At 39.3% G+C, this 16,160-nt stretch overlaps 1 protein-coding gene across 4 annotated transcripts in view; it reads right to left on the bottom strand.

The window, feature by feature from the left end:
- Positions 1-926: 926 nt before the first annotated feature.
- The window catches only part of LIFR (LIF receptor subunit alpha), an 86,965-nt gene continuing 71,731 nt past the window's right edge, over positions 927-16,160 (bottom strand). For all 4 annotated transcript variants that reach the window (XM_030236778.2, XM_030236777.2, XM_030236776.2 and 1 more), the window contains 7 exons: positions 14,936-15,115; positions 13,242-13,343; positions 11,533-11,700; positions 10,742-10,903; positions 9,621-9,714; positions 9,002-9,080; positions 927-8,332 (listed from right to left, as the gene is read on the bottom strand). In XM_030236778.2, coding sequence (XP_030092638.1) covers positions 7,694-8,332; positions 9,002-9,080; positions 9,621-9,714; positions 10,742-10,903; positions 11,533-11,700; positions 13,242-13,343; positions 14,936-15,115 — 1,424 coding nt within the window. In that variant the 3' untranslated portion in view covers positions 927-7,693. The remainder of the gene's footprint in view (positions 8,333-9,001; positions 9,081-9,620; positions 9,715-10,741; positions 10,904-11,532; positions 11,701-13,241; positions 13,344-14,935; positions 15,116-16,160) is intronic.

Raw genomic sequence — 16,160 nt, 5'->3', positions numbered from 1 at the left:
AGCCTTCCCTCATTCCCACAGCTTTAAGTGTCTTTTTAGAGCAGCACTCTTCAGTATCACTACAAGGCCTAAATCCCACATCTCCCCAGTGCTCAGAGGAGCTCCCACACCCTGCTCAGTTGCTGTCACGTCAAGCTGCACCAGTCTGCTTTTGTGAGGAAAGGAATTGACTCTGCCTTTCAAAGATGCCTCCAAAGAGATGGAGAGAGCACAATGCCACCATGCCACAATGGTTTTGTGTTAGGTGCTATGGTGTAGCACTTGTCATTACACACATTGCTAAGCTCAGATGTCATTCCCAAGTAAAGGTGCTGTGGGTTAGATGAGCCAAAAAATTCTTTGGCTGTCACTAAGACAACAAATGACAAGACATTAATGGCCTCAAACATAAGGCCACGACCATTCCTTGGTCATCTCAGTTCTACTAAAGCATGCTGAGGAAGTGTCCCACACCACCCAAACCACCCCTACAGTGCACAGCCTGGGCCCCTTCATCCTGCCCACATGCCCTTCATCCCAGCACAGGGATGTCCCCCATGCGGAGTCTGCAGGGGCTGATGCCTGCACACCCTCAGCCCTGGCGTGCAGAGGGATCACTTATCAAACCCCAGCTGTGTTACAGCCACAAGCCAAGGAGGACACAGGTAAGTGACCTGGACTTTTTCCAATCCCTGCATTGTACACCAAGACCAGGAGGGCTTCAGTGGGCCTTGGAAATGGTGGGGTCTGTTGTGCTGAGGAGAAGCCGCGTGGGGAGTATTTGTTACTATCCACGCTGCCTATCAGGAAGGCAAGGCTGAGCTTGCTAGATCCTGTGGATATTTACTCTGGCACAAAATTCAAATAACTCTGTTTGTACTGGGGCATGAGCAGAATTTAACTCTTAATTAAAAAATAAATGGGAAAGCAAAGAATATGAAGACATATAAGAGTGTAAGAAAATATATTTATTAAATTTCATGGCAATACTATGGCAAAATTGTTAAACACATGCTTACTTTTAGACACCCAAGCAATACAACAGGAGTTACATCAAGCAAGCAAACTAGGTTTAAAATGTATGCAAAGTTTTATCTTAGTGTTAGGTTAGTCTTAAATGTCAACTGCCACACTGAAATATTATATCCCCAACATGATCCCATGCTTCCTTTTTTAAGCATGCATTGTTTAACTGCTTAGCTGATAAATTTTCATATTGATACACTTTGTTGAATCAGTATTTTACTTGGCATGCTACAGCTTCATTAAAGTGCCTTGTGATGATTTTGCTAAAATTGTGAAAGAAGTTATTTTTCAATAGCAGATTTGGAAGCTGGAAAATTTCAGTATCATTCAGCAACAAAAATATGCTGAACGACTTATTAGATTTAGTGTGTTATGAAGACTATTTTTTCAGCTCAATCTACTGATTTATTCTCAGAATTAATTTCCATAGATGACTATGTCAAATTGGCGAACAATATTTTCACTAGTATTAAACAAAAGTCCATTAAAATCTTCATAAAAACAGAACATAAAAAACATCTCTAAGCAAATTATTTATGCTGTAAAAAATATGGTATAAAAAGAGCTAAAAAAAACATTGAACCTATTCACAGTATATGTTTAAAGTTACAGCATTATAGTACAATGTTGTGTGGTTTTTTCAGGTGACCTGTATGATTCCACCAGTTCTGATGTTTTGTGTGCCACAACAGGCCCAAAGTTCAAATTGCTGTTACCTTCAAATAGGATTTCAGATAGATATGATTCAGTTTTCTTCTCTTTTTGTTATCCCCAGCTTTACAAACTTTTGACATGCTATCAAAACGTAAAATGTTTCCAAAGCCATTCTTGAAGCACATTTAGAAAACATTGACAGAGTGATGTTCAAGGATTCTTTTTTGACTGAATTACTACTAAAGGGTGTGACGTTTCTATTTTACTTTGCCCTGCTTGAGCTATTTATTTTTAAATTTTTTGTAATCCAAGTAATGAAAAAGTGAAAATTTCACTTTTTTCTTTGTTCCTGGGTTAGTTTTGCTCACTACCTTTCGCACAACATGACACCAAGTGAGCTGCAAAGGTATTGAGCCTTCAAGTGGAAGTTGTCCATAAATCTCCACTGAAGCTTGCTTCAGTCAAAATGCAGATTTGGGACTGTCCTAGAGATTTTGTTAGGTATCACACTGAAAACCAAGGGTGTCATCTACTCTGGTGTATCACAAAGTCACCTGGACAGTGCTGTCACAAGAAGAGAGTGAGACTGGAGAGGGATTAACCCCATCCTCTCATGAAACACCCTGCCATTAGACCAGCTCACCTGCGTGGGGATGCTGAGCCTCTGCCCTCCAAAACCCAGAAGTCATCTGGAGTTGTTTTTTTTTTTTTTTCAATTGTAAAAGCAGAAGGAATTAATAGATGGTTTTGTGGGGGAGAAGTATTGTCATGCACACTGGGACAACTTATAAAGTTACAGAAAGCCTGCCAATATCATCTGAGGTTTGTTTGTATAACATGCTAAAAGGAAACAAACACTGGGCTATCTTAGAAACACTGTGGAAAATCCAGAGTTATATAAATGGGGGAGGGGAAAGAAAATTGTGGTGGAAGAAACTATTTTACAGCTCCTAATGAGATATCTAAGACAGTCTTAAACATAAGGGAACTGAACACTCAAACACTTCTGAATCCTTGTCTAGCATTTGGGGTCTGGGACTGTGTTTCCAGGCTGACTAAAGAAAAGACGAGGGAAAAAACCAACAAATACTGCCAACAGCCAACAGCATCTTTGAGCATCATCCACAGAGGGCACCATTTAATGCACAGCACCATAAGTGTTGCAAAGTGTGTTGGGAGGAGCACAAGACGGCAGGTGCTTCCTCTAGACAAAACTGTCTCAGAAGGTATATAGTCATGTACAGGACTTCAAAAAAATCACTTTGGCAATTGTAAGCCGACTTCCTCTGCCATATGCACCTAGGCACATGATGATGCAAGCACATGTGTGCATAAAGGGTTAGGACTTAGTGTTATAAATATTAAATGTCATTCGCACTGAAGTCTTCATCAAAGTCTGTGGCAGAACATAAGATGCTATTTACATGGGAAGTTCTTCAAAGATTTATGGTACACAGAGCCTTGTTAGCAATCTCATTCTCTAAATGTTACATTTTTTTAATATCTGTCAAATTATTTTACTATATTTCTATCTAGTTGTAGGGATACAAGTATTCTATTTACAAAGCAGTATTTATTTAAAAACAGAGCACACAATTTATCATTGCCTTTTCAGAGTGATGTCTAACCACCTTCTCTCTCCAGTGCACCCAGTCGCTTTCCTTTTTGCTCCTATTCATGTTCAACTGAGTGTCCTCATGATCACAGGAAACACCACAGCACTAAGCTTTACCCAGATGAACCTATCAACAACAACATAAAAAGGTGACTTGAAAATGCCTCTTCAGAGCAGCCTAAAGCTTGAGGTCAGCAGAAGCGTGCTGCTGCCACGTCCCTAGCAAAGTAAAGTTCTGGTCCCCCACATAAACCAAAAATGAAGAAATGCGGCGCATCTGCCAATTGTGCCATGACAAACTGCACAGCGACTGGCTCCCTTTGGAAATGGTTTACCCATGAAAGCAGCAACTAGAGATAATAAAGACAGCAAATGTAGTTATCGGGTTCTAGGTCTGCCTACACAGCCACTGCATAGCAGAGGAGGTAATTCACTGCCTGCCTGTAATATTAGCTTACTATTTTGTTGATATATTAACTAGTAGTTCTGTGAGGTATATCACATTCAGAGCTACCATCCGAAAAATCTAACACAAGCTTGAGATCCTAGACCTCGGCCATGTCAAAAAACCAAAAATAATGAATGTGTCAAATAAGAGAGTGCACAATGATACATCAAATGTGACTGATGTTCCACACATACAGTGAACAGTACAGAAACCCATTACAAAACTTAAACTGTCACATATGACAGGCATGGCTCAAAAATAAAAAGCAGCAGAACCAACGACTTACTTCAGAAAGCAACTGCTTGGCATTAATTCCCTACATCTCTGAACACTGACTCTGGAGGACTGAAGTTAGGCATGACACAATCCATTCTGGTCATATCCCTTCTGGAAGTTGTTGGGTTTTGCTTTTTGTTTGGTTCTTTTTAATTTATTTTTTAAAGCTGCACTTTCTACTCTTCTAAAAAATGAAGTAAAAAGGCAAAAGAACTAAAAATAAATGTTCAATAAATGGTAAGATTTTTTCACAAACGGATGGTAAGGAAATGCTGTTTAAACTTTAGGATTTCTAAGATATTTTTCAGAAAAAAACTTGTCCGAAAAGGCTCATCAGGAAGCTAGAAGGCACTAATACAAAGAATCTGATCCCCTCTGAAACTTACAACTGTTATCAAAGCATTTACAGGCTATGAGAGAGCACCATGCTTTGAAAGAATATTTGGTTCAAAGACATTCCTAAAGATGCTTCACTGGTTTATCATGGCACTTGGGCTCAGAAAGCAAGTCTGTTCCCTGACTGTCCTTGTCATTCATCCCTACTGCTCCATGTACCTACGGGTGGCTGATCCCATTAGCAGACCATCTCTCCCTATGCATCTGAATTCACTGCTGAAGATCTGAGACAGGCATTTGAAAGACAGACATGAAGAGGCTCTCAAAGGAAACCACAGAGGTGAAGCAGTTGAGCTTTCAAGTGCTGGAATGACAACTGCTTACTGGCTCATCAGCATTAAGCAACAATGACCCTACAGATGCTGCACAAGCTTTTGTCTCTCCAACATCTGCCCCACTCTTCTTACTGAAGCCAATGCCGTTAAAGGACCTTTCTGACCTGCATCCGGAAAGTCAGAAGACCAGGTATAGAGTCAAAAATTTTAAAAAAAAGGAAAAAAAAAGGAGATGAATAACTAGGTCAGACAGAGTTTATAAGACCCACATTGAGGCAGAACATGCATTTGGAGCTTTTCCTTACCTAATCACTAAGAAATTAAGCAATTTTAAATGTTGTTGTCTTTACTGAATAGGAGGAGCAGCACACTGGGAAACCTGAGTATGTGATGCTTATGTATAAGTGATTCACCACGTGAACACTGAGAATGGTTCTAAACGGCTTTCTGTTACAGATCTGTGTGTTCTCTGCAGCTGCCTTGATTTCCAGTCTCCAATTAAAAATTACTAGTTCTCTCAAACGGCAGTTTGATTTTGTTTCTTGCAATACACAGCCATATGAAATGTACAGTTATTCTTCATGGTCAGCTGTTCTGCTACAGAGGTTTTTTTTTTTCAGTTGGATCACCATACAATATTGACTGCTCCTCTGTACTGAGAATCTGCTCTATATATAAAAAAAACCCCCTAACCACTACCCATACACGCTGTCCATGACATCATCTGCTTTCAATTAAAAGCATATAGCAGCAAAAGCTAAAATTCATCTTAGGAGATGGACACATTAAGCCAAATCTACACTAGTGAAAAGAAATACTCTAATAAACAATAATTATGAAAAACAGTTGTTACTATTAGGATTTAGCCTCCTCCCAGCTATCAATCACCAAGGGCTTAACCGCTTCCTTTCATGTGTTAGTTTAATGTTCTATGTAATATGCTATGACACTTGTGCTGATGCTTGGGCACAAATGGACACCAGCTCTTTGCACTGCCTGTCTTTCCACGTGCAGCCGTGCTAACTCAAAGACTCAACAGATGAATCCTATGTCCACTTTCTGTCCTTTCAGAGACACCTTGCACTCTGCCAGACCTGCAGATTAATCTGTTGTTCACTCTTCTGGGAGGCACACACAGGAAGGTGTTACCTATTATGATAACTATTTAGTGCTTTGCCTTTTCGTCAGTTTTGAAACACCTCTACACTTTCATCCTATGGAGATGCCAGAGACAGGCCAGCCTTTGAAACTGAACCACCCATTGCTGTGATTAGGTTTAACCGTATGCTTGGTTTTATTTTGATGGCCAGATCATGTGGTTTGGAGACCAAATGTCTGTCAAGTCATCCTCCTGGTCTACTCTCACACCTTTACAACTAGCAGCCCAGCCAATTCAGTCTCCTTATGTATTTTCTTTAGAAAACCATTCCCATGTCTTATTTATTTAAAAAAAAAACAAACCACAAAACAAAACCCAAAACCAAACAACAATCCAAACCCTATACAAAACACAGTAGCTAAGGAAATGGAGATGGAAAAAAAAAGTTGGTTAGAACTTTATGGAGACCCTTTTTGATCAAGCTCTTTTAACATCTGATGCCTCCCCACAGTTTTACAGCAAGAAACAGGTAAATTTTTCAAAAGTTTCTCCTGTAAGCTAGTGAAATTCATGTATGCCACAGACTGAAATTTACACAGTGAAATGTTACAGTTGTCTAGAGATGCACATGGGAAAACAAGTATTTTAAAAGATGATTGTTCTAAACACTCCTTTAAGCACACAAATGTACATAATTTAAGCTTTCTTTGCATCACATATCTGGTAAAGGAGAGGTAGAATTAGAGGCACTAAGACCTCCATGGGTTTCTCCCTGCCACTAGAGAAATCCTACTTGTACTCCAAGGTAGGATTTGTATAGCAGGTCCTGTTGGGTTGACAGGTAAGATCAAAGATCAGCCAGGCAGCAGGTAATACAAAGCTAATACAATAAAGACCATCCAAAAAGCAATTTCTCCTCAAGGACCTAGTCCTACTACCTCTAATTTCATGTGCCAAACTGCTTCAGCTGCTAAGGTGAGTAGACAGAGATTTCCCCATGGCTTACATTACTGCATAGTGCAAAGACTGCTGAACACTGAGGGTGAATGGACTACTGTACCACTTCAAAGCAGGAGATCTGGAGCAGAAGCTATGAAATACAAAATGTATTAGTGCAATACATAAGGCAAGATTAACTCTTTAACCAAAAAATAGAAAAAATATTGAGCATTCTAAGTTTTTTTTTAAAAAAAGGAAGTTTTAAACTTTGTTGAGGTTTCAATCAGTGTTACACTTCTTTTCCCCAAGTTTGTACCCCTGAGTCAAACATTTAATAAACATTGTACAGTAGGTACAGAAATTAGTGTCTAGTCAAAAAGCAACAGATTTGAATGGCCATTGCTTTGTAAGTGTTAAACAGTGACAATAACCTTCCATACAGGAGAAGAAAAAAAATAGCACTCTCATTTGTTCATTGTTCATAACTAGGTAAAAGATCTCAACAGTTTCCAACCACATAGTTTCTGAGTCTTAGGCTGAGATTTGCTATAAATTAAACCTTCAGTAAGGAAATCTGTTGGTGCTGCATTTGAGTCTGCACAGTTGAGAACAACTACAACAAAGCAAAGCAATCTTTCCAAGTTATAAGTTGCATGAGACCATGTTTATCTTGGAGCACTGTGTGAAGGTAGGCAGAGTTCTTTGACTATAATTATCAGGGGCTGTAAATTCAAAACCCCTTAAACCCAATAAATTTTACTAGAGTAATAACTAAATTGCTATAATTTTGGCCTCTCAGCCCCTATTACAATGGAATATTAACACTTTGACTAACTTAAACATGGTAACATTCAGCTTAGTAGAACTTCTGCTGACTGTCTCCAAGAATAATTCATGCCTTTTGCACTTTTCTTCTTCCTTTCTTTACAATATCAGGAATAAAAGCTTATTCGGAAGGCAGGTTCACGTGCAATGAGGACTCACTGTTAATCATTTGGTTTGTTCTGAAAAAAGTGTGTGAAGGACCACCCTGTGTTAATGGGTTTAGGAGAGTCTTCATCATCTTTTGGGGGCAGCAGAAACTGTCGGGAATTAATTGAACATGGGCTCCCAAAAGATGCATTTTCATTGTTGCTTTCAACTGATCCAGGAGAGTCTGGAGTGCCCATGTTCCACGTGTTTGTGTTTGCTTGAGGTCTGTAACCTGCAGTTTTATCCAATTCTTCCTCCACAGGTGAATGACCCTCTATTTTCAGAGCATTGATAGAGAGCTGCATTTGTGGCTTGTAGCCTGCTGTAGTCACTAAGTCTATTTCTGGCTCCTCCTCTGGTTTAATTTGAGGCTGATACATTGACTGGATGTCAATGTAAACCACCTGAGATGACCCCCCAGGTTCATCTGTAGGGGGATTTGAGATCTCCTCTTCAATGATAGGGGGGCAGTAGGAGACAACAACGTGATTTTCCATTTCTGAGTCAGAGCCATCTTCAGGCACAATGGTCTCTGCTGCTGGGGACATCATCTCTGTGTCTTCAATCTTAGGAGCTGTAGACTGTGTTTCCACCACTTCAACACTGTTGGGGGTGCACGGGTTCATTTCCAGTGTTTTAAGTGTCTTATTCCCCTGAAATGAGAAAAAGGAGAAGGGGGAGACACTAAGCTAAAAAGATCTGGAAAACCTGAAAGCAACAAGTTCCCAAAATTACAGCAACTTTGGTGGCTTGTGAATTGTACTTATCCCATGGCCACGAGTACAATACATTAAAAAGAAAAAGGAGTTTATCATTTCTGGCTCACATTCCTGTTAATGTTAGAAGTATTTTATGCAAATTAAAGAGACTTGAGATCTTGCAGTATATGTTTAAGAACTTTCTCCAAATCTTGTCTTTGTACAACCCATTCCTGAAGGCTGTTTAAATATTCTTCCCATCTCCAACAAATGTATCTACCAGGATAATGGGATACGGCAGATCTCCATACTTCCTGCTTCTTCTAATACTTCAACAAAGATGGGCGAGTTACTCCCATATTCTTATCAGGTACTGACACTTCTCATTAGCTGAAAGAAGAGAAATGCAACAGTCCTTTCCTAGTTCAAACACTGTTAACTACATTAACAACAACAAAGCTCTAGATAGCACCTGACAGAAGTTACTCAGTAAATTGGCTTGTTTCCCCCTGCCACAGAGTTTTTTTCTACAATTGGAACAGATGAGTCAAAGTTTGCAAAAGAATTCTGTAACTGGTTTTATCTTTTAGAAGCTTAAAATAATAGATTTAAAATAAAGGTTACCTCACAGATGTTCCTCTGAAACTGCAGTGCCTTACTGTTCTCAGGATTTGGGATTTCTGGATAAAATGTTTCTTTAATCCTTCAAAGTGGAAAGAATAAACTATTATAAAGATAGCAAGGCCTGAAACAGATTCTTAATACAGAAAAGAAGTCAGGACACTTCCCTTTAACTCAGAATACTGAAGACATCTGGTGCAAAGATTTAGTGTGTTAAACTTTCACTGAGTATAATGGAAAAAACAGCAACCTTTTTTTTTTTAAGTTGGGAATTTAATATGGCACATTTACTAAAAGTTGAAGATGGTATGTCTATCTTTGTTTGCAGAGGGCACACAAATTACAGTATGTCACCAGTTATTTCCATTTAGGAACTGTTTATAAATGGTGCTCACTGGAAGACAGGCTCCTGCAAAAACTTTTTGCATTCCTCCCTCTGACCTCCCTCCAGCTCAGTTTCTCCCTCACCTTCCACATGGTGTTTTTGCCACCCACCTTTGAACAAAGTCCACTAACATCTTTGGGTATATAGAGAAAACAGGGAGTAACTAAAATCATGGAAAACCCTAGCACTGAAGCAAACACTTCCAGGAATAGATGAGAACCCGACGCAGGCATTTACCATTCCCTCTTTCGGTAGCAGAAGATGCTGGCCAACACTCCAAGCAGCACCACCACTGCAACGGGGATGAGAATTGCAATGATTAATCCTACAGCTGGGGCATAAGAAAAAGGGAAGACAGTAAATATATATGCAATGTTACCAGTAAGTTTTATGCCTTTTATAATATTCCCCCCAGTTAAAGATCATTCCATTAAACTCAGCTAATGCAGTGGTCTGCAAACAGCGACCTACACCATCACCCTTCCCCTTTGCTGGAATTCACAGATTCAGTGATAACTACAGGAATCAGCAGATATTTCTCTCTGATTGTTTAATTACAGAAGGATTCATGTGTTGCACAAGACTCGTTGGTATGGTGATTCTGTTCTCACTAAGCACTGGCACTGCACTTTCATGCTACCTGAGCTGGCCCAGTTTCTGGTAATGGCTCTTCTAGGCCAACAACTAATTGCATAAACAGCATTGTCTTTTATATGTTTTACAATGCTTCCAATCCCTGAGCTTTAGCTTCAACAGAGCTCCACTGCCTTCTTCCATTGATATTAAATGCCTCAAGCTTGATTTTCACGTATTTTAGTTGCACCCCAGTGTTTAGTCCTTCATAGGAAACACTTCTTTTCTCTTATTCAAGTCAATCTATTTTTTGTAATTGTCTTTCTCTGTTTTCTTCTGTCAAGGGATCAGTAAAACTGAATTCAAAGCAGAGAAGGATCTGTTTACAACTCTGAAACCGATAAATATTTCTACAGTGTCTTTCTTCCCACCATGTATTAGCAGATATTCATCATGGGAAACCTGACAAAAACAACTGTCTGTTTGAGACAACTAAGCTCAGACTCCACTATATTTAGTAACAGGTTAGAAGTTATTTTTTGTGCATAGATTACCATGAACTACAAAGTAGCCGTAACAGAAAAGGATCTTTCCCTCACTCTGAACTGTATTTTTGTATTCATAAATAACCAACTAAATAAAGGTAAAAATTAGACTGCAGGCCCAAACCACCTACAGGACCAGAGAAAAACCCATAAACCAACAAAATAAACTCAGCTTTATAAACATTGTACAGCCCCTGTGCTAAAGACAGGGATATGTCTGAACAGGGATAATCAACTTACAGTCTTCCTTTGTCACCACATAGAGGCTGTTTGGAGGGCTCAACCCCCCGGCAGTGTAGGCTTGTAGTTCCAGCTGGTAACTCGTTTTGCCTTGAAGATCAAGTATTTTCATAGACTTCTTTGTTAAGTCAGTGATATTGTTAACTTTAAGTTCTGGATTCCCTGTTTGTTTGGAAACAGTAAGAAAAGCATAACTTCCTAAGAAAGGATTCAAGAAGACAACCCCAGCTTTAGTAAAACTGTCTTGAAGTGAGCAGATGAAATCAGAAGCACAGTCTGTGTAAAGAAAAACTGAAATAAAGAAGCCTCGCAATGCTGCTCGCTTACACAGCACCAAGCAGCACAGAAGTGTGGTGCTGCTGCTGCAGACTGACTTCATTTCATTGCTCTCCTGCGTGTCCTCATGAATGTCAGTCGGGCTTCAGTCCTGACAGGACAGGCACTGGAAGAATATACCCTATTAAATACGGCCATGTAACCTCCCCACCTCATCTACCCACGGTATCTGAGCACAGGACAGCATGACACATTGCCACTTAATCACTGCATTACTTCATGGCCTCAGTGAGACAGGGTTTTCTCCAACTTTTGCTTTATATTACAAAACAACTGGGCTAATCACACAAAGGCATTTTAAATGCCTTTGTCACATATCAGAAGCAAATTATAACAGTGAGTAATGCAACTGAATTATCATTAAAGCATCTTTTTTATTTAGGTGAAATAAAATTATTTAAAAATAAAAAGGAAAGATGTAAGCAAGGAAGTTGCAATACACACAATTAACTTACCTGATTCTGAAAGTCTAGGCTTTAAAGCATCTTTTTCACCTTTTGCAAAGGAAAGAAGATATCCTTTTAGAAATCCTCGGCATTCTTCAATAGGAATGTCTTCCCATTTTACCAATATAGAATCTGAAGAAGTTTCTTCAACAATAAAATTTGGTGCAGTTTTTGGAGCTGTAGGGAGAATTATGAAGGAAGAAACCAGTAAGAAATTACCTTATCATAAAATGCTGAAACATTTTAAGTATTCAACCAGTTTTATTTTGTATCTAGCATTTTCCAGCCTTTTCGTCACTCTAAAGTATGTGTGAAAGACTTAGCAGGGGTCTAGAAAAATACAGCTATGTTGGACTAATTGTTAATAATTACTACAGTATTAGCTACTAAGAAGTGCTAGAAGAAAAATTTCTCTTTTGTCAACTCTCTTACAGACCCATACATGTAAATACCCTTCTTCCTGCAACAAACCCCAAAAGATTGTTTAAACACTCAGAGGATACATATTAGCTTTTACAGAGCTTAACTCAGAGCCTGTCTTAAAACTAAAAAACTACACAATTTTACCATCTCATCTTAAAAAACTACTCTTTGCAGTTTACACAAGTCCTTATTCCAATACCTGAAGCCTACTTAAAGTGTTACAGCAGACAGTGCATATGGCCATGTATAATGTCAGGACTTAGCCTGACATTTGGCTTTGATCCAGCATGGCTGAACTCATGTTTAAGAATGCATCCATTTTTCTCTTGACGGTTATCTGTCCAAAGGCAAATCTGAAGTTTTAGAATGAATCTATGCTCTTGTGCATTTTTCAGTTCCTAATAAGTTTCTTCTGCACATTCAATGCATTTTTAGTCCCTCAAAGTCTTTGTATCTTGAAAACTTGTGTCTGATCTGCTCATAACACACATGGAAAACTTTTCTGGGAAACCTTTAGGAATTTTTGCAGAAATACAAATGACTGAAAATTGAGTTTCTGGTAAAATTGCCTTAACCTCACCTTCAACCTTAGCAATGAAATAAACAACACCATTTCCAAGGACTCAGATTATGTTAGCAGTTCAGTTTTCTAGGCAAACTATTTTAGCAGAAAACACGTTAAACTTCAAAGTGAAATGGGTGCTGTAGTTACAATTCAATACAATACAATACAATACAGCTGTGGTGTTAAAGGGCAAAGTCATGTCCAGGCACCTGGGAACAGAAAACATTCAGACACTAATGCATCTTCAGGCCAGCAAAGCTCAGCACTGGGTCAAAACCCAGTTACCCAGAGAGGGTTGGTGTAGGACAGATACAACTGGGATTCTCAAAGTGGTTGTGCTCTGGATCTAAGAAGTGCTTTCAAACAGAAATGTTATGGATACTTTTTATATTTGCTGAGCTGTAACAAATGTTCTTTCAAGTTTACTGGGACCTGATGAATCAAAAAAGTTGCCTCCTCTTGTGTAGAAGGGACCACAGCCATGTGGTTCAAATTATGGCTGTGAATTGCTGTGACACTCTGTACCACCGCACAAGCTGGAGAACACAGGGTTATTGCATATGCTTGGAACTGCAAGTGGCTGGAGAAATGTGTTACAGTTATACACAGAGAACAAACAGAAGTCAGTAGTACTGCATAGAGATTCTGCTCTCAGTCTTCTGCCAACATTGAGCTAAAAAAATAGACACAAACTAAGTTCAGAGATCCTGAACGATAAAAGTGAACTCACGCAGCTCTTTCATATACCCAGTTATGTTTTTCAACAACTGATATCCCATGGATTTGCAGCCATACAGAGAAAAGTTGTATCTCACGCCAGGTTTGAACAGAGCTGCAAGAGAAAATTGCTGTAAGAATATTTCACTTCAGAAGAATGATGCTTTTAGATTTCATATGATGCAGATATATAAATACATATTAAAAAATTACAAAGTATACTGGTATAAATGCCATTCCTACTTGTAATTTCTCCAAAAGCTCTGCCATCAGATGTGGTTTAGAAGCAGTAACCAAACCTAGCTCCCAGAGAAAGTTTAGTACTAAACAAAGAGGATTCAAAACAAGCTACTCAAATTGCATAAATTGCCCTTTCCATGGGGAAACACAAATTGAAGTTACCAGAAATAATCCCTTTCCTTTCCTCCCACAGCAGCCATGTAGATCCTGCCTCCTCAAATGCATTTTGAAATAACCAGGCTTACTGGAGCAATAGTACAAAAGATAGGCAGAAAACTCTCAGAAGTGACAGTGAAACAACTTAGCAATGAACTTCAGTCCAGAACTGACTTCAAAAGACAGATAGTCATCACATTTATGCTTCCCATGTCTTTGGTGGAAACACAGATATTTGATGCTATAATGTGTAAATAATTTACCACTTTCTGGGATTTTCTCAAGTCAGGGCTGTACACTGCTTTCAAGACTTTTTCTAAACAAGATACCACTGTGGAACTACACAGAAGTCAACTTGGTTTTGCAAGAGTTCAGGTCGAGCCTGAGGGATTCTCTTAGCAGGACTAAGAGCAGAGGTGGATTTGCCAGCTTGAGCCCAGCCCTAGCAGCTGGATAAGTCATAAAAGAGTCACATGCTGCAAGAACCATCCCAGCGAAGAGCTCAGGAGTAAAGCAGGGCATCATTGGACAGACACACTATTGTCTGCTTAAAAAAAAGAAATCTCTAGCTAGCACAAACAGAAACAACATGGACACAGTGTTGTAATTACAGACAGAAAAACATATTGCCCCCATTCTTCCAGGTCTCACTCCCCCTCAACTTTCCTATGTACACAGCTCCAAGTTGTTTCCTTGAATGGAGACTTTAAATTCCTCTAAAAGGCAAATATATACGCTTATAGAAAGCAGAGAAAAAAATCCCACATCTTTAATGGGTTTACTCTTTCCTCTTCTGCTGCTACTAGTCCCACCACAGCTGAATTTCATTTCCCTGATCTGCCCACCAGCATCTAGAGACCTGGAATGTGCCCTGTTCCAGGAAATTTCAATAGTTGTCAGCAAGCCAGCAGATGGAGGTCACACTTAAAAAAATCTATCTCATGTAAAAACAACGGATTAGTCTTCTCCCATCCTGAGCAGCACTGTTTATGCTTAGAATCCAAATAAAACCCCTAACTCTAGATTAACCAGTATGCATTAGGCTGAGTTAGGAAATTGTGGTGTACAGCTAGAAGAGGTAATTTCAAAACAGTTAATAAACACAGGATGATAAAAGTTAAGTCAAGACTGGTATTTGGATTTGGCAAGACTGTGTAAGAAATTAAAATAAACACAGTACCAAGAAATTCATTTATTTACAGAAGTACACAGGAGTCAAACAATCTGCAACCTATAGCTTCAACTGCTCTCATTCCACTTGCTGCTCAGGATTTCAATCAGAAAGACTCACAAGAAAGTATTCTGACTTACCAGATTTTATCACTGCATTTGTTGTATTTGAAGGAAACTTCTGCCAGTCCACACTACAGGGTTCAGACCCAGATGAATGACACCATTTTACTATGTAGCCACATGTCATGTTGGGGTAAGAATCCCAAGAAATATTAATTCCATTCCCCATTGCCACGGCCTGATCTGTTGTGACATTGTCTGCAACAAAGATGACAAAAAAATCCATCAAAGAGCAGACACTTTTCTCAAGCCCAAGATGAAAGAAAGCCTTGCAGCCACAGCACAATGGCTTTATAAATGGCAGTCATTTCTAGGGGCAGTCATTTCTAGGAATGAGAGGCACGAGTGAACTGAGAATTTGAAGCAGTGCACTCAGCTGAGCTTTCTGGAGTGCTCAGAATCAGACATAGCCTGCAGCAAATCCCTCAGCTGGCCTTAAGTACGATGAAGAGAAATGCAGCATCTCAGTACTGGCTTAAAAAGCACTTTTTCAAGGTAAGGATTTACAGCAGATGTCAGGTTTAAATATGAATTGACACCAATCTGGCAGGAGCCTCCAGCTGTAAATTCCTGCTGTCATTTCATCAAATGGTTTGCTTTGTGTTTCTTTCAAAGTGTCTTGCTGTCACTCGCCCAACCACAGACAACCATTTTTCATGAAGAATCAACAGCAATAATCATGTCCCTGGTGAACCTTATGGAGGCTTCAGTCTACCAAGGGTAAATTATACAAGAAAGAAAAAAAAAAAAAGCTTTGCCTTTAGTCTATTTTTCTTGTTTCTGATTATCAAAGGTCTAGCTGTCCTTGTGAAGTGATCAGATCTGGGAACAGCTTCTAATTCCTGCAGCTGCCTTCCATGGCTGTCCGTCACATGGGACCCTGCAGAGCTAAGGGATGGTTTCCAAAAGCCACCACAAAAGGGGTGGCCCCAAGACAGATCTGCAAAAACAATCTCAGGGTTTCAGTTTTCCTTTTTCAGTGTTCTCATTTATGCTCCCCATTGAGTCTATTATTTCATTTTATTAAAGCCATAAACTAGAGAAGGCTGAAGGGCAAGGACAGTTTTTAAGAATTAGTGCTGTGAAAACTTTACTCTCACAGATGTGCTGCAAATGTCAAAGGACTGTCTATTTCTAAATAATCTTAGCATACAGTTATGTGTACAATTGTTTTGTAGCTTGCTCCTGGCAAGAAAAAGACACACAAATAATAAAAGCAAATCAACTCCACAAGGGCCTTGAT

This window comes from Serinus canaria, chromosome Z (genome assembly GCF_022539315.1).
Source record: "Serinus canaria isolate serCan28SL12 chromosome Z, serCan2020, whole genome shotgun sequence".
Lineage (NCBI taxonomy): Eukaryota > Metazoa > Chordata > Aves > Passeriformes > Fringillidae > Serinus > Serinus canaria.
Note: the sequence above shows the minus strand (reverse complement) of the source record. Positions and strands in the feature narration are given on the sequence as shown.